The 20,209-nt window shown below is 23.0% G+C and overlaps 1 protein-coding gene across 1 annotated transcript; it reads left to right on the forward strand.

Annotated features, from left to right (window-relative positions):
• The first annotated feature begins 5,475 nt into the window (after positions 1-5,475).
• On the forward strand, positions 5,476-19,760 carry LOC145838115 (uncharacterized). The gene is made up of 6 exons (XM_082945664.1): positions 5,476-5,491; positions 7,422-7,555; positions 9,181-9,325; positions 11,673-11,817; positions 16,340-16,522; positions 19,523-19,760. The coding sequence occupies exons 1-6, from the start codon at positions 5,476-5,478 to the stop codon at positions 19,758-19,760; spliced, it is 861 nt and encodes a 286-aa protein (XP_082801790.1).
• Positions 19,761-20,209: the final 449 nt, after the last annotated feature.

Raw genomic sequence — 20,209 nt, forward strand, 5'->3', positions numbered from 1 at the left:
CTTTTAATACTTAATAAGAAAAAAAAGTGAACATTTACAACTCTATTCAACAAAAACAGTTAGTGGAGAAAAACATCTTGGTCATCAAAAAATATTAAAAAAAAACTTATTGATTAGTAAAATATACTAGTGATTCAATTATAAAAGTTTGTTAAAAGTTAAGGTAGTTAAAGTAAAGGTGTTAAAAGTAATAATAACATATCATACAGTATCCTTCCTTTACTACACTAACACATGTTTCTGAGTATTAACAGATTAACACACTTCAACAGTGCTCTATAAAAAATAAATACTGTAAGGAAATAATAGAAGCTAAAGTAGGTAGGTATATACATGCGTCCATTAAAAGTAAAAATAATTGCTATTGGTTTTTATAGATTAATTGTTAATAATAGATAAAATATGTAATGTTAAGTCCGACTGTTATAAGATTATATAGTATTTGTAATCTTCAAGTGTAAATTTAATAAATTAAAATAAAAATACAAAGTAAAATAAAAAATCATAAATAAACAACAATCAAATCATAAACAACAAAATTTCTTACAATACTTATTTTTTACAAACAGAGCTCCGTTGAAGTGTTTTAATGCCTTAATACACAGAAACATGTTTTAGTGTAATAAAAAAAGGATACTGTATAATTCGTTATTATTATATATTCCAGTGAACTTGTTTTTTAGGATCTTTTGCTAAGAAACACTTAAATCAAAAATATATTTTTGAACAGTTAACAAAAATATATAGTTAGTTAAATTTTAGTTTTAAAATTTTGACCAAAAAATTAATCAGGGTTGCCACTCTTTGAGCCAAAAAAACTGTCCAAGTTATACTGAAATTTTTTAAACCTTTTAAAAAAATTTAAAACTTTTTAATATCAATAAAAAAAAATATCTTTAAGAAAATTGGTTATCAAAAAAATCAATAGTAATAAAAAATATTGTAATTAAATAAATAAACTTTATTAAAACCTAGAAAAGAAATAGCTTGAGATTTTCAGAAATCTTAAAGTTATCCTGGTTTTTCATTAAAAAAACTAAACTAAAAACTATCTTGAATTATCCTAATTTATACTGAATCTTCCTGAGATTTTCAAAAACTTCAAAATGTCCTGAGTATGTGCCATTCTGATTATACATAAAGTACTTTTTGTTTTTGCTAAAACTTTATGTATACATAACAGTTATACAAACTCAAGTATTATAACTTTATTCCATGTAAAATTTGTTTTTTTTTAGAAATTTTACTGATGTTTTCTGATTTTATTCTGAATTTTTAAATTACAAACCTTTTTGTACCCTTTGTGTAAAAAATTAAGCTTATAGTACCTCTTTGTGTTAATTTTGAGCTGTTTGTATTTGCACTAGAAACAAAATGACTTGATTTATTTTAGGTTTATCCTCTAGTTTTATTTATAATAAAAATATAAGGAAATGTTTTGTCTTTAAAGATACTTTTGATAGAATAACTTAGTAATTAAAATTATTTTGAGTTTTCAGAGACAATACAAAAGTTTCTAACGACGTTTATTTAGTTTTTAATCTTTACAGAACTATGACTAATTTATGCTCGATTGACGAGACTCTGTTGTTACATACAAAAAAGAGTATTAGTTTATTAGGTGTGAATATAAGTAGCCATTAGTGCATTGCATTATAACTTAGTTTATTTAACTAAATTTAGGAATAAACATCGTTAATGTAGTATTTAATCGAACTCTCCCATAGAAGATACGGAATTATCCCGGCTCCTGAAAGTTTTGAACTCCTGGAAATCACTTTGCATATCACCAGCATTTATACGGAATAGAGCTAATCTTTTTTAACTACTAAATTTTATATTTTTCTAGTTTGCATAAATTGCACGTATTGTTATGTTATCAAGTTATTTCCAATCTTTAAATGTATTTCTTCTCCTTGTTCGTTCGTATCTTCAAATTTGAATGAAAATCTATCTATATTTTAATAGTTTAAACATGGTTTTTTTTTTACTATGAAAAAGACTTGTATTTAATATTATTGTTTATTGAACGACAAAGTAAAAACGCTCAAAATATTTGGTCCTAAGACCTTGTGTTCGTAAAAAATTTTCGGTTATAGAGTCAAAAACCTTTTCATACCTTTTAATGTCTTGTCCAGAAAAACAGTATGAAATATAAGCTACTTCGTTATGGTTTACTATTATGTTAGTTTTACAATTCAGTTTTGTTTAATACTTTGTTAATTTCCTGTATATTTTAACTAATTATAGTATATATGTATATTTAATATAAACCAAATTTTAACACGAACAGAACATTTTTAAGTTTTAATTCATTATTAATTAAACTGGTGTTGTTCTTTAATGAAAAAATAATGTGTAAAACACAGTATACATTAATGCATTCTAAAAAGAAAAAATAGTTTTTTTAATTAGTTTGTACACTCCCTTATAGGTTTGCTAGTATAAAGAGCTTTCAATATAAAAGTCTTGTATATTTTAATTTGAAATTTCATTCTCAAGTGATTTATATGAATTTAACAGCTCAAAATGGCAAGTTTTAAACAAAAAAAAATAAAACTTACTCAACAAAAAAAAAACTTATTTACACTGATAATAAATTAAAATGTTCAAGCTTTTAATTTTTAACTAAATGTAAGTAGTAAGTTTGTTTACGTTAATATAAAACAAAAAAAAGAATGATATTTTTATTAAATAAAATGTTTATAAACAGTAACAAAACAAAACTAACATGATTTATTTAATAGTTTAACTACATAGCTTTTATAATTCTTAAGCTAAAAGCTTTAAATAGTTTTAATTTTTCTAATTTAAATGTGTTTATACAGTTTTATTTAAGAATATTGAAAATTTAAAACTTAGTATCCGCAAATTAGAATACCGAAATTTTTGTCTTATTATAACCAAGTTGATAAATTAAAACGTGTTTACAGTTTGAAAAAGGATTAGTAATAGTTTTACAGATAAGTCTTATAACTACAAGTTTTTGTTAAAAAAATATTTTAAGTAGTAGTAAAAAAAACGTACAAGTTTATTTAGATATTTTTCTATTGAGTGATTAGGAAGCAATAATAATTTAAACTAGTTTAAAACTCTACTTGGCGACTTTAAACATAAATTTACTTATATACAGTATTTGTTAGAATTATAAAGTTAGTTAAAGTGTTTTTAAGAAAATAATTTTTCCTTTTGCTTCATAGTAAGTTGTAGAATGTTGATGTTTCGTTTTGTAATGATCAAAAACGTTTAGATTACCTTGTCTATAAATAAGCACAACTTTATTCTTAATAATATTAATTAAGACTTACAGCAAACTTTTGATAATTAAATGATTTTTCAATTTTAATACTAATTATGCAAACTTTTACATTTAAATTACCATGCGTCTTGCATATATTTAAGAAGTATATAATTTTTAAATACGCAAGATTTATGGAACTTTTCTTACACAAAAGTTCTACTTTAAGTGATAAAATTGCAGTGGGTAGAAAATTTGAGAAAAAATTGTGTCGATGTGGATGTGAACTGTGAGGTTTAACAAAGGTTTAAAATCAGGTATTACGCAGGTTTTGGAAATTTTTTATAATTTTGATCAGTTTATAATTATAAACTTTGTTTTGAATTTTTCGTATCATTTTAGATTGATTAATTTTGTTTTCAGTACTGATTTAAGATAAACTAAAAATATTGATTTACAAAAAACAAATATCTATATAAAAACTAAATTAACAATTGAAAGAGTTCAGTTTTTCAATTAATTACAACTTATGTCTATTTTGGGACAAACAAATTGAGTGCAAAAATAATGTAAAAAACACTAAGATAAAGTAACAAAATCGCACAACATTTAGATGTAATTTATAACAAAAATAATAATAAAAGTCTTTTTATTTCGATGTTAACGATTTTTTATTAGCTTAATAAAGTATGTGTCTTTAAAATTGGAAGGAATATTGTGTGACCTTTTTTGTTTTGCTTATATAAATCATCTGCTTATCATAACTTTTATAAAGTTGTTAATAATTTTTATAGTTCCATAGTATTTAAAAATTTTTTTTTAAGCTTGGAAAAGACGTTGCAACTTTAAACCTTTTTTTGTTTTAATTTTCTTGTGTATTGCTTAAATTGCTATTGTATTTTTTTCTGTTTCAGGAAGGTAATTCAGAAAAACTCCAGTTATCTGCAAAAAATAAGACAAACTTTTAAAATATTTAACTTAAATCGACAATTTTTTCAAAATAAAGTATCTATTTTAAACTTAAATTACGTAAATGCGACAACCATTTCCGTCCATTTGTTTGTTTTGTGTTGAATAATCTCTTCTTTCAAAATTTTTACCTCAAATATTTTATAAGTTTGGTTTAAAGAAAACATTTATCTTTATGCTAAGCTATATTTAATAGCAAATAGTCTTGCCTTCAGTAGAAAATATAACATCTCATATTTTTTCTGTGATTTATTTTATCAAATTTAATTTATTATCATTATTACTTTTTTTAAACACCTCATTTTTAAGTTAAATATTTTTAAATAATACCAACAACCCAACTTTGCCTGTTTTCTAGTTGATTTTTTTTGTCTACAATAGTTTTGTTTTTTAGTTAAAAACTTCAGACAGTATAATAAGAAAAACTACACTTTTGTTTAAATATTACCCTAATGATCTTATTATCTCTACCAAAATAGTTTTTTTATAACACAACCTATTATCTAAATCTACTAAATTTTTAAAATTATCTTGCTCCATCACTATATCCAAATTAAATATCGCTTATAAGCTTTAGCAAACAAATATGAGACTAAAAGTATATTACTTAAAAATTATTAATAAATATTAGCATTATTAGTTTTTGTTAAATTTTTAATACTTTGTACTTATAGTTTTCTAAGGTTATCATGATATGTAAACCAAAAATTTAATAAAAAGGTTTATACATTTTTATTACGAATTTGAATTGAAAGTAAAACGTTAACAGTATCTAAGAAATATTTTGAGGAAATAGTTATAGAATAATATAAACCATAACTTTTAAGCCAAGTAAACGAAAAAATGTGTACACTTTTCATTAAAGTTAGTATTTGTAAGCAAAAATTGTTTTTAATTTTGACCATGTACTAATCATTACAAGTTTTAATGTAGAAGTTAATAAGAGAATTTTTTTTAATGTTTATTATAACTAAATGTGAATATGTGATTATAATTAATCCTATAAAGTATATAAAACTAAGATAACTAGTATTCTTATTTTCTATTTACCTCAAAAACTTTTTTTTTCAATTTTATACAAAAGTTTAAATAAATAGTTGACCAAAAAAATAGAAATTCATTTTTTATTTATTTATTTTTTAATCTATAATTTTTCAGTCATAAATACTTTTCTATAGTTACTTATTTTAACTATATACTAATTCTAAAGAGCATCTGTGCCTGAAATTCTGGTATTAATACGTCATTTTTATGAATCATGTCACAAAATGTATTACGTGAAAAGTTGTTAGGGTTGAAATTATTTTGGAATGCTTTTTTAGGTTAAAAAGCTATGTTAAAGAAAGTCATAAATCGATTTTTTCAAAATAATCGTAAAGTTGTTATACTAGGTTTGTTTTAAACATGCTAAATTAAATAGACTTTACCACAAGTAGTTGATTATTTTTTTATACTAAAGATGATTACTGTCTAAAATTCTATTAAAAAAATTTGTAAAAAAAGTCTATTAAAAAGACAAGTTAAATGATAAATTGAAGTTTAAAAAGAACAAGACGTTAAGTAAAAACTGTTTAGTTTTAATTTTTTTTTCATATATAAACAGATTTATAACACTTTTATCAACAACTCTAAATTGTGATTTTGATAAATTTGTTTTCATTATTATAGATGCTTTGGTTGCGGTTTTATGCTTAAAAACCTGAATATAGTAGCTCTTTTCATTGACTCTTTTTTTTATAACTTACAAATAAGTAAGTATTATATTGTAAAATTATATCTACTGTTCATACTGTTTTAGAAATGTTACATATTATCAGTATACATATATAATTTTATTTGTTACAATTAGTTGGGTTAACCAAAAGTTTTTACAATTTTTTTTTTTACAAGTTCTAACAAATATTGCCATTCAATCAAACGTGTATACATTAGTTATCTCGCAAACTAGTTTCGTTAAGAAACAAACTTTTATAAACTAAAAACTTAGTAGATTAAAACTGCGTAGTTTATTAAACTAAACATGTATTTTTAATAACTGAGTTTTCACATAACCAAAAATTAAATACTAGGCTAACGTATTATTTTTAACACAAATCAGCTGTTTCTTAATTCTAAATAAATTTTAATTTTCTAACTTAAAAAAATCTAGTTGCTTCATCATTTGTAACTAGTTTAACAAAGAAAGCAACTTATATAAACATATAGAAAAAACCTATGCCTTACTTTTATTAGTTTGCGTTTTAACAAAACTTTATCGTATATATAAAGTAAATTTTTTTAAATAAGCAAATTTTACCGCTGATGTTTTTTTATATTAGTACAAGAAATAAAGTTTTTATTCTATTTACAGGATTAAGTGGATCTGGAAAGACGACCTTGTTTTACCAACTCGTCAAAAAAAAGTTTTATAGGCCAGAATCTACGTTTGGTAAGGTTTTCTTAATAGCTTTAAATTCACTAAATAAAATCAGTAAAGATTTTACATTTCTTAACTTTTTTTTCTGTATACTAAATGTGACTAAGACTGATATAAAAATTATCATTTTACTTTCTTAACTTGTTTATTGTTTTCTTTATTTATAACTATTATAATATTAAGTACCCAAAATTACAAGCAAAGTTTTATTTGAACTGGTTTATAAAATAGTTTTCACTGATCGGTATTAATATTCTTTTTTATACAAAAATTTTAATATTTTTTTATGTGTTTATGTACACTTAACTCAAAATTTTCTAAGTTTGTTTCTAAAAATTTCAACAGTTTAATAAAAATTAAGTTTAAGTTTAAAATGTTTAAGCATTTACAGTTTTAAATAGATGTTGTGTTTCAAAAGATGTTTTTGAAATACTTAAATTAATTATAAGTCTTTTAAACTCTAAATTTTAGCTAAACTAAATGCTAAAAAGTGTGTTTTTATTGAAAAAAAGTCATTTTATTGCAATAAAAAACACTAAACTACTAATTTTTTTAATTTGATACTTAAAATGAGATATATAACAACAAAATATTATCTCGATTATTGAGTTAAAACTGAGCCTAATATTTCTAAAATTATACCATTTTGAAATTGAAGTAATGTTAGTAAGTTAAGTTAACTATTTGAAATTAAAAAAAGTTAACCTAAAAAAAATCTTTACTTGGTGTTACATCTTACTTTTAGTTTCTTTTAAGGTTTCAATAAGGAAACAATTGAGCTTCATGGATTATATTTAGATATAACTGATGTAGGAGGTAGTAAAAAGCTAATCCCATTGTGGCCTCATTATTGTGATGAGATCAGGGCTTTGGTGTATGTTATTGATTCTTTAGATGAAGCTAGGTTTGAGGAATCTTTTGAACAGCTCCAGGTTTGTTGTGTTGCTATAAGAAAAATATAAACTTGGCGAGATTAGTATAAATAAAAGTTTTTAAACTTTGTTATTAAGACTTCAATATTTATTAGCAAGCTAGTATTAATTTGGCCTGCATGGAAATTACATGTCGTGTAAATTACAATGTTAAAAGTAGTATGAAGAGTTTTTGCAAGCTATTGCTTTATATATTACTTATAGTATTGAAACAAATATGATATTTGTTAATTTAAACTTTAAAAATCCAAATAAAGCTGTATTACCTAGGTCAACTTAAGTGTAGTTAAAAATTTTTTATAACGTAATTTACACAAGAAAATTCTTAGAATATTTGTGATTTTCGATTTTTTTTTACAAATACATTTTCACTGGAAAGGTAACGCTAAAAATTAGTTAACAAGAAAATAAAAAGTTAGCGTTTTAAGTCTAATATTTCAGTTTGTTTTAAGGTAAAATACAAACTTAATACAATTCTTGTAAAATGACAGTTTATACATTTTATACTAGGTTAAACATATGTTTTGTGAACCTAAAACAAGTCTCTTCCCAGCTTTACTAAGCTTTTCGTTTTCTTAAATAGTAAATGTTAGTTGTATAACCAAATTGGTCAAATAAATAAAGTCTAATTTTTTTTTTTTTGAAAATGAAGAACATGTTATATACAAATAACATAACATTTAAAGTTATTTTTGTAAACTTAAGTTACTCAGAAGAAATATTTTACCCTATAAGATTTTTGTACATTAAATCTACGTTATTAAAAACTATTTTTATTAATAGCTAAGATTTTCCGTTTGATGTTGTTTATTTTAACAATTCTTATAATAATTAAACAATTTTTCTGAGTAAATTTGTTTATCGTTTTTAGTGTTCCAACATTTAATGTATTAAAAGACTCTATTATTCGTTTTACAAGTAAAAACACAAGTCATAATACTTAGTAGTTTACTTTATAAAAGTAAGAAAAAATTAATAAACTAACTTTAAAAACGCTAAATGTAAATTTATTTCCACTAATATTTAAACTATGTTAATAAAAAACTAATGCTAGAAATGATAATAAATATTATAACAAATTACAAGTTGATAATAAGTTTTACTATTTTAGTAACACATAGTAGAAAAATATTTATTACATATGTTATTCTCATAAGTCTGTAAAAAGTCAAACAAACAATGTACATGATATAGGAAAAAAAATATTGATTTTTTTTCAAGTTTATAAAAGTCTATATTTTTGTCTTATTCAATAAAATTAATCTTAATGAAAATCTAACTAAAAAATAAATTTCTTACTATCGAACAAAACGAAAAAAAATACTGCTTAATAAAAGCCAATGCAGTTAATATAATTTAAAAAGTGTTACATATAAGTTAGTTTAGTTTTAAATATTTATAAAAGTCATTCATTTTATTAAAAGTTATTTAAAATCAAAAAGTTAAGTAAGATAGTAATAGAAAAATTTTAAAGAAAAGGAGCAATAATTTAAAGTTAGAGTTTTTAATTCCTAAGTAATTATGTCTAAAATCCAAAGAGTAAGATGATAAAGGTGAAAAACTCTAAATTTAAATAGTTAAAGTTTGCTGTTCATGATTAGAAAACAAGTAGCTTTTTTTGGCAGAGCTTATGTTTGTTAAACGAAATAATTGACATACCAGTTGTAGTGTTGCTAAACAAAAATGATATCTTGATTAATATTTACCAAGCCCTTTCTTCGGATCATATAACATTGAAAAAAAAGCTACCTTCATTTCACAAAAATACTGGTTAGCTTTGATTAGTGTAAACATATGACTACTATACTTGTTTTAAAAATTTTGAATACTAACATAACAATACTAACTTCATTTTGAATACTATACTAAATAATTTCAGTTTAACATTTGTCACTACAATTTAGTGTAGAATATATAATTTAGAGCTTTTATTAAAGAGTTTTATACAGTTAGTTTAACTGTACCGTTTATTTTTTCTACATAAATAAATTAAATTATTCTTCATAAACCCTTAAGTTTATTTTTTTTTTAAAGTAAATTATTCTTCTTTTAAATACAGGAGGGGATATTTCAGATTTAAAAACCATATTAAAGAGATACACATTGCAAATTTATAGTTTGTTAGACGCCGTTTCGACTTTTCATCAGTCTTATCAATAAAAAACTGTGCAAAGAACTAAAAACTGTTGTTAAACAACTAATTATATAAGAAAAACTAAGTAATAAGATATATATATATATATATATAAACAGTTGTATATTAAAATCATAAACTATAGTAAAATTAATGGTTACATAAATGTTTGTACATGGTAAAAAATATATATACAACTTACTAAAAATTCTTAATGTGTGGGTAATACACGGTTTAATTATTTGTTAGTTTAAAATTAAATTATAACGTTGATCAGAGTCTCAAGTTTATTTCTACATTCTTTTAAAATACCAACATCGTTAACAGTTATTCTTAACTTTTACAATTATTACAATTACTAATGTGGTCAGATACAGCTGTTTTACCTTTTAAATGTTTTTTGACTCTTTCTGTTAATGATCTCGAAGTAAATCAAATATATTGGATGCTCTTATTATTAAAGCACTTATAATCGTAAATTACGTTGGATTTCAATTCGTGAGATGTCTTGTCTTTGTTGCTGAAGTAATTACCTACTTTATTTGTTGTAAAAATACCTTTTAAGTCTTCAGTATATTTGTTTAATAGTTTTTCTAGTTTTTTTTTATAATCACTACTTGGTTTTCCTATGTAAGGTACTTTTAGGGTGTTTTTGAAGTTTGAACTATTTAGTTTTTTATTAGTGTTCTCTTTATTGTCGTTGATAGATCTTTCTATTACGTCATCAACAAATTTCCTTGGATAACCATTATTTATGAACTTTTCTTTTAAGTTCGTGACTTCTTGTTTGTAAATTGTATCAGTAAAAGCTATAATTTTTGCTCTATTCAAAAACCATAATATTAAAGCCCTTTCTATTTAAATGGTGTCATTGCACTAAAATTTAAAATAACATCTGTATCAATTTATTTTTCATGTACCTTTGTTATTACTTTTTCTGTCGTTAGTTTGATTTTGATATCCTAACATGGGAGTTCGTTTCCACCTAATTCATAAGTGAATTTTATTGGTTTATGAAGTTTGTTTAATTTTTTGTGGAAGCTTTTAAATGAAATATTTTTTTGAAAAATCAGAATATATCATCCACATATCGGAGGTATATCACTTTAATTTTCATCTTTAGTGTTAAACAGATTCTTTTCCAAAGTTCCCATAAAGTAATTTGCTATAGTAGGAGCTAACAAGTTTCCCATACTTACACCATCTATTTATGAGAACAATTTCTTATTATACTGAAAAATTATATATTTTATATATATCTTATTACTTAGTTTTTCTTATATATTTAGTTGTTTAACACTAGTTTTTAGTTATTTTGCACAGTTTTTATTATTGATACGACTGATGAAAATTCGAAACGGCGTCTAATAAACTATAAATTTGCAATGTGTGTCTCTTTAAAATAGTTTTTTTAATTATTCTTTTAATATTAACTAAACACAAGTAAAATATAAAAGACTCAGTAAGTATTTTACATGAAAACAAAAAACGCTGCGGTCATTGTATAAACTAATATTAAATAAAATTTACAAAAAATTTCTAACTAAAAGCTATAAATGATGCTAATATAAAAATGCTATAATGATAGTATGTTTTTTACTGTATAAAGTGCTTTTTTTAAATTGTATCTGATTATAAAAATAAGATTTAAACTAATAAAACTTTTTGAAGCAAGCATTTAAGTTTGTTTAACAATTTGGTATTCGAAATAAAATTTAAACTACTTGAACAGAAAAGATAGTCTAAGGCATTAGATTTGAATTTACAAAAAATATGGTTCAAATAGTTATTCCAATCATTAGTTTTGTAGTTTACATAAAAATAATTTGAATAAAGAACTCAAGTTTTAAATTTAGCTTAGTTTTTTAATAGTTTATAACTATCTACGAGTAAAATGCTTTTAAAATATTCTAAGTTAGTTTGAGCAAATCAGATGATAAGAGTTATTTTATGTTTTTCTGTATTCAAACTTATCTGAAACAGGAGTATTCGAAACTTCGGGACTAAACAGCAATGGTTTATATGAAGCTATGACTTGGTTGTGTTCTCAACTCGGTTCTACGAGGGCAAAAAGAACGATAAACTCAAATTTGAGTAAAAGTAGTCGACAAACTAGTAGTAAGCTAAGGTATGTAATTTTCGCATTAAATAAATTAATTTTGTCATTACTTTGCATTATAAAAAAAGCTTAAATACTTATCTTAAAGCAAATAGAGCTTGTAAACAATTTTAAAGCATTTTTGTAGATCAACTAAACAAAAATTATATATATTATTTGCAACAATCGAACTACTCAATTTTAGAATACCTAAATTTTATATACAAATTATTTTTTTAGTTTACTTATTGACTTATGGTGGTATGAATACACTCACTAAAAACTTACTTTTATTTTAATTAACAAAAAATTTGCAAACGACGAATTAATCAGAAAACTAAAAAAAAACTATGCAACTTAAAAGTTCAAACGTTTGGTATAATCAGTCTGTTTAAGTTCTGTTTTTTTAACAATTCTGCATTCGTACTGAAGACATGATAATCTTTATTACATGTAAAATTAATTAAAGTCTTAAAAGAAAAATTAAGTAAATGTTTTTTATAAAACTATTACAAAATTTTAAAGCTTTTTTTTTTCAAATTTTATAAAATGAAATGTTAAAACTTTTTTTTTTGAATATTTGAAATGTATTTTAAAGTTAAAAAAATACAAAACTTTAAGTCCATGGAGCCTGAGCTAAATTTCTTAATTTTTTATAATAAAAAAAAAACAAAAAAGGCTTACCGTGTATTTTATATACACTTTTCATTTAATTGTATTACATTACATAATCATTAATACTATTTTTTAATTAAACTTCTTACGAAATACTTACATTTAACGAATTAATTGGATAAACAACATAGTTATTTTAATTATCATTTTCAGGAATAAACATATAAACTTATTTTGTGCTACTGCTAAAGTAGACTTTTAATTTAAGTAAACAGTTTAATACTAATTTTGTATCAAAATATTATTCTTAGAAACTTTTTGGAAAAAAATATCAACCTAACTTTATACGGCATTGCTGTTTAATAATTTTCTATAAATAAATAATGTTTATTTGAAAGATCCAGTAGTTTTTTTGAACCACTGAAAAGAGTAAGACCAGGAGTGGACTACAGCAGTGGCGTCGCGTGGTATTTTTGTTAGGGGGTGCTGCAGATTGAGTTGTCAACTTAAAAAAATCCCCTAATTTGAAACACAAAAATAAAACACAAGGAGTTAGAGAGAAATAGGGAAATTTCTAAGCTAAAAGTCTTTAAGATATTAGCTTAAATACTTCTTAATATTGATATAAAAAAAACATGATATACTTAAAAATATATATTTTATACTTATATACTTAATTTCAAGTATACGAGAAATTTGTTTAAATTACTTAATGAAGGAAATAGATTACTATGTTGCTAAAAATTTTTATTACAAAACAGTACATAAATTTACAATATATCATATATTGATAAAAAGTTTGTATGTATTAACATAACTTAATTATAAGAGCAAAATAAGTTTTTTTTTTATAGATTAAAAAATTATTTATTTTTCTTGTTTATATAAATTCTTACAATACAACTTTAAAAAAGATTTTAAAACTACGTATTTAACTATTTAAGCATCAATGCTTTTATAAACAAAAAATAGAAAAAATTGTTAAAAAATTAAAATTAAGGATCAAAAAATTTCATTAATAACTTTTTGTAGATTATAAAGTTATCTCAAAAAGTAAAGTAACTTTTAAAGCAATTAAAAACAAATTGCTTTAAACAGTAACTTTGGATCTTTTGAGTTACTTACTTATTTTTCACTAGTAAAAAATAACATTATAATTGAAAAAAAATCACAGAGAAGGAGTTTTCTTTTAAAACTTTTACAATGCAACACAAAGGTCTTGAAAAGTTATAAATATTACAGCAGTAAAAAAAAATTGACTTTATTCTTAAAATAGTTTTACACACTAAAAAATTAAATAAAATTCTACATAAACATATATAATTTTAATATCACTTATAAAAAACTAAAAAGCAAAATTTAGTCAGAATAAGCTTTCAATGTAGATAATAAACAAATAAAGCAAAATTTGTTTAAAAGGTCTTTGTTTGCAAATTAAATAACTACAAGTTGTAAAATAACCTTTAAATTTATATCTAGGATCAAAAAAAAAATTATCTAAAACAACTTACTTTTACTAAAAACATAATTAAAGTTAAGTCAGAATTAGTTTTCATATACAAAATTAACAAACAAAGCAAAATCTATGTGATAGTTCACAATTTGTTGACTAAAAAAAAAAAATTGTAAAATAACCCACAAGCATTAGCATCTAATTAATGAAATACTAACTAAAAACAGTATCTGAAAAAAAATAAAATATAAAGTTTAGTCAAAAGTAGCATTCAGTAGACAGAATTAAATATAAAATAAAATATTTTTAGTAGTTCACTATTTGCAAACTATAAAAATTAAAAGTTTGAAAGTAACATATAGACTTTAATACTTATTATTTAATATTAATAATCAAAACAAAATAATCTTAATTAATCTCAGCTAAAAAATATATTAGGATAAAACAATGTTTCAAATATACCTTAGCTCTAAAGACTTTATGTTATAAAGCTAATATTTTAGTTAAAACTGCAATAATCTTTGTAAACATAATAACTTTTTCCTCATAATATATTTTCTTTTTAAAGTAACAAACACATATATAAAATATAATTACATTTTTTCGTATAGTTCAAACTTTTAGCTTAGTCATATGATAAACTTCAAACCTCTTGATGTACACTTTTGGGTAATTGAAATATCTGGTGTTGGTCTGCTGTTTTTTAACTTGAGCTTTTCAACCTCAGACAAAGCATTTATATCAAGGCGTTTAAGCTGATCCACAGTCCATTCACTATAATTTGTAGTTTGCATGTTGTTATTTTTTAAAATAACCTAAAAAAATAATTATGCTTGTGTTGAACTATTTGTGAAAATTTTCAAACGGTACTTATATTTCAAAGCTAATATTTTTTTTAATGTGAAAAGTATCTTGTAATATATAAGTAACGCTTTAATACAATTTCTAATGCTAATTTTTGTTATAAAAATATGATAGACCCTCTATGTCCATTATATTAGACAACTTTTTCATTTAAATTAAATAGATGAAACTTGTAATTTTTTGTTAAGGTTGATATAAGTTTAACTATGAGAACTGTCTTTTGTTGTGTAAGTAAGTATATCAAAAATCTTTAATGTATTTGCCTAAAAAATCAAATTGAAGAAAAACAATTAGGTTGTCTTTTGTTAAGTCAGTTTGTACTTTCCTCTCTTTATAAAATTATAGTGCTCTCCAACTTTAATTAACTGTCAAAATTCAATTCAAAGATCAATTTAAAACAATTTATAGTTTACTTAAAAGTCTACAAAGTAAGCTCAAGCTGTATTAACTTATTTTATAAATGCTTTAATATCAATTTAAATTTCATGTCAAACCATACAAAAATCATGGAGTGGTATCAGAGTTCTTTAAAGTTTTTTTTGTTTTTTTGATCAGAATCAAATAAATGCTTTAAAAAAATCTAGGACAACAATAGGTTCTTTATGTAAGGAATTTTAAACAAAAAAAATCTATTTCACTATATCTTACCTTTTCCTTTATTTTCAGCAATTGTTAACAAAGTTTTTTAGCAAAATAATTAAGATTTTCTTAAATTTTTTAAGAGTAGAGTTTTTAATTTTTGAGTATTATTTAGTTTAAAATATTTTTTTTTAACATCTTTCATCATAATCTAGTTCTAAATACTTTTACATTAAGTTGAGAAAACTTTAGGTTGTAGATCTCAACTTTAAAATTTATATTTTTTACACAAATTTTACTATCAATAATTAGGAAGTTACATTTAAAACTTGCATGTAACTTGTTAGCTACATATTGCTTATTTCAATACTAAAAATTATCAAAAAACAAAGTTAATTATATTTAAAAGAAATTCATTATTTTAAGTAAATAAGATAGGTAGTTTTTGTTTTCTTTTGCCTTAGGGTAATCTGAAATAAAAAATTATGATATATAAAAAAAACTTAATGAACATTTTTTAAAGAATTATCATTAAAACACACAAAAATTTATTGAGTTTTGAATTTTTTTTAATAATATCCTTTAAAAACTTGTTAGAATTTTGGCTGATATAGTTTTTTTTTGTATATGTGTTGACCACTGGGTTTTGATCTTGCAACTTTCACCTCAAAATCTAAACTTTACTTTCACTGTATTCAAGTTGTTTACATTTAGTAGTTTTTTCAATGTATAATGTTCAAAAACTAATTAACAGTATATTCATATTCACTATATTCTTTATATTCAGTTTAATTCACACAGCGCTGCAATGAATGCAGCTCTAAAAATAAGCTTTTCAACAACTTTTTGTATAGGATATTTATATATGTTTAAAATGCAGCACACACAGTTTTAGCTTGCAGCGCCAGCCATTTAACGAATATTTGAAAACTGAATGTAAAATTTGAAAAACTAACAAATTTATCGTTAAGTTGAATGAAAAAAAGCAGGAAAACTTAAGTATAAGAAAAATTTTCTTTTTTCTCCTTTTTTTTTGAACAGTTGGGACTGCAGCTCCAGTGTGCCACCCCACGCGACGCCCCTGGACTACAGTAAAGTCAATTTCAAGGAAAGCTGGAAAAAAATAGACAAATTTTTTCGGAACCAATTTCATCGTTACGCTAAAGCGACTCAATTTCACAAGTCAAACGTGCGGCACAGGTCTTATTCTGGAAAAGTCAACAGGTGATGTGTATAAAAATCAAAGATAACAATTAAAACTATATACCTCCAAATTTTCTAAAAATTTCAAAATAGTTTTAAAAGTTTATTCTTTTCATATACTTTATAAACCTATATTTTTTTGCCTGTTACGTAGAAACAAATAAACTTTTAACATTTCAAATCTTAAAAAGACAATTTGGTTATCTAATGATATATGTGTGCCGAACTAACAAGAAAATTTAAACTTTGTAGAACATCGACTATTATTTAAAGTTTACGTAAAAGTTTTTAAAAAACTGTAAATAGTATATTTAGATACATTACTATTGAGTGTTGGCTTATTGTATACTATTCTTTACTTAACAGAATTGGGATCTTAGAAATATTATTTTGTGATGTTTTTACATAAAATCATTAAAAAGATCTAAAATTTCTCTATCAGTCATAGGTACTCTAAAAAGAATAATAGCAAGTAAATAAAAGTACAATAATGTTATATGTTGATAGGACTGTAAATTACATAAAAATTATTAAGGCTAAAAACAGTTAGTAGTCTTATGTGCTTTAAAGAAGTTAGCTTTAAGCAAAAACAAGAATTAAACAAAACCAATGCTAAAATTTGTACACGTAATCATTTTTACTGTTTATTCTCTTATTTGATATTTTTGAGAAAAATCAAAACTATTTTTGTCTGTAGTATTCTGTATTACTGTTTTTAGTATCTCCATGTATATCTTGCATGTTAGTTTTTAATTAAGCTAAATTATATACAAAACATCTGTAAATTAACATTTTACGTAAAAACCTTTTTTCCATACTGTTTTTCATTTTAACTAATACTTTAACTACTTTAATGTTTTAAAGTATATCAGTTTTTTAGATCAGAAAATCATTACTAAATGTAATTTTTAATAGATACTTATTTGACTAGCAGAACATCAATACTTGAGGATTTAAATATTTATCATAATAATGTTATAATAGAAGTAACTTACTATAAACCAGAAATGTCCAAAACTTTTAGCCACTTTTCGAGCATAAATATCTGTTTAAACTACAAAACCATCTCATAGCTAATCTTAATAATAAAAAACAATTATTACAAACAATTAGTGTACAACTCGATGACCGAGAGGTCTTCTCGTACACCAGGTCCTTAGATTTTTTTGATAATTTTCGTCTACTTTTCGTTTGTGTTCAACAAACTTATTATTTTTACGCTATATACTAATAAAATTAATTAATGAACCAAAAACTTATAACAAAATTAAAACACAATATATGTTATTACTGTATTGTAAGAATAATGTTAATAAATAGTTGTAATAATAAACTTAGTTATTCAGTTAAAAGCCGCTGGTTCGATATCATTGCTCTAAACATTTTATCTTAATAAAAAATTTCTACTGATAATTGTGTTATTTTTATAAAACTGCCGAATTTAAATTGACCCCAAGTAATCAGGTCAAATGATCTGGTTTATAAAAAGATCTCTAGGTCATCAAACTACACACTAACTATTTTTTATAACTTTTTTGAGCTTAAATTAATTTTCAAGACTAAATTAGTTTATTGTTCAAAAGTTGTTCAAAAGTTCAAAAAGCATACAACTGAAAAACAAAAATCATCAAACTAATATTAAACTTTAGAAAAAAGTGTATTATATATGAAAAGAAAAAAATATATTTTAAAGCATTTTCAAATTTTTATATATGATAAACCTTGTATTAATCTAAACTAACAATACATATATTTTTTGCTTTAGAAGTTTATTCAAAAGGTTTAAGATAAAACTGTTCAAGTCAATTGATCAGTTTTGTTGTTTACATCTATCAGTAGTAACGTAAAGAAAGCTTACAGAAAATATAAAACATGCATGTAGGCGATATCACCATTAGGGGCGATTTTGACTATAGGGGCAATAAATAGTAAAGGGACTAAAACTTTAACGAGTAACTATCTTGTTAAGTGGCGATATCTAATAATATTTACCATTTTATAAATTTATACAAAAAAGGCGATTATGAAAATGAGTTTGGGAAACCTTGTGATTGAATATAACTTCTGTATTTATAAAATATTTAAATTTGCTTCATGTATATTAGTTTTTGATAATTAGAACTATTCAAACTTGAATGCTATTTAAAAAGTAAATAAAATATTATGCTTATATTAAATTCGAAACTTTAAATTAGTTATAAAATGAAGAACATAAATATTTTTTTTAAGCAATGCTTTTAAAAAATACTTAAATGTCATCAAAAAGTAAAATTTGAAGCAAAATATACTAGATAATTACCTGATTACACAACTATTACAACTAAAGACTTTTTATATTTATATCATAATATTTTTTTCTCTGTGAATTTTAATATAAATAAATATTTTAAACCGATTCTGTAGTTATCTTGGTGCGTTGGTGCATCTTACAAGTATGAGAGTTTTTGGAATCAGTTGAGTCTTTTCACTATAAGTAACTTAAAATTAGTTTTCACTTCTTCATTTGTTTAAAATAACTTAGAGAATAATTAATTAGTAATCAAATTAATTTTGTAATTATTGACGAAAAAAGTAACAAATTATATAGTTTAGAAATCAGCGACAGTTTTTCAGTTTTAATTTTTAACGCAACAAAAAAAATCAGCAATGAAAATAAAATTCTTGTCAGTTAAAAAAAATTACTAAAGTCACAAAAAATTTATGTTTATAGAGAGATATTTGTTTTCTAATAATTAAATGCCAAATAATCTATTTTAAATGGTCGTATAACTCTAAAATAATTAAAAAACTTTTTTTCATAATAACAATATGTTTTATTAAATTTTCACAGTACAATATTTATGTAAGAAATAAAGTTGTCTAAATTATATATATTAATTCTAAAACAGCTTGTTTAGTATTATTTAATATCTGTATTCATTTACTTAAGTTGTTTTAATGCATTACAAGCTTTAAAGTTTTTGCATGTCTAAAATTTTTGTGTAATAATTTACTTATGTAAACAAAATAAAATACGCACAGATTTTTTCGAGCTTTTACTGATTCTGCTCGCTACTTAAAGAAAAACAGAAGAAAACTTTCAGAGCCACTTTTACCATCATCAGAAATTGAGGAGAACGATGAATTTGTTGTTAACCTAGGTTACAGAAAAGTGTCAAGCTTTATTGAAACTACAAACAAACAAACTGTAAATAATGGTGAAAGATCAGTTGTTAAGTGGTTTCAAAATCTAAAGGAAAAGTTTTACAGCAAACGATGAAATTATTTCTATAACTTAAAGCTCATAATTTTTAGGTAAAATTGATTAAAACTATGTTTTTTTTTAAACTTTAGTCTATGACTTTAAATTATATTAGTTTGTACAAAAGTGTCGTTAAACTTTGAATGTTTTAATAATAACGTGCTACAACACAATCCTGGAATAGACATTAAACTGTATCCGTAGTGTATGGCTCGATAACCGAAAGGTTTTTTCATACACCAGAACCTTGGACCAAACTTTTTGAGCCCTTATTTTTTTTGTTCAATAAACCATACTACACTGAACGTTAAGTTAAAAGTAAAATTAAATTATGATGAATATTTTCAAAAGTTTCGAATGTTTTGAGATTAATTTAGTAAGTCTTTAACTAGCATAATATGTTTAAGATAGTTTTTGTCGTAAGGTTCTGGTCGTAAGGTTAATAATACAGTCACCTCTCGCGAATC

This window comes from Thalia democratica, chromosome 1 (genome assembly GCF_965202585.1).
Source record: "Thalia democratica chromosome 1, ktThaDemo2.hap1.1, whole genome shotgun sequence".
Classification (NCBI taxonomy): domain Eukaryota; kingdom Metazoa; phylum Chordata; class Thaliacea; order Salpida; family Salpidae; genus Thalia; species Thalia democratica.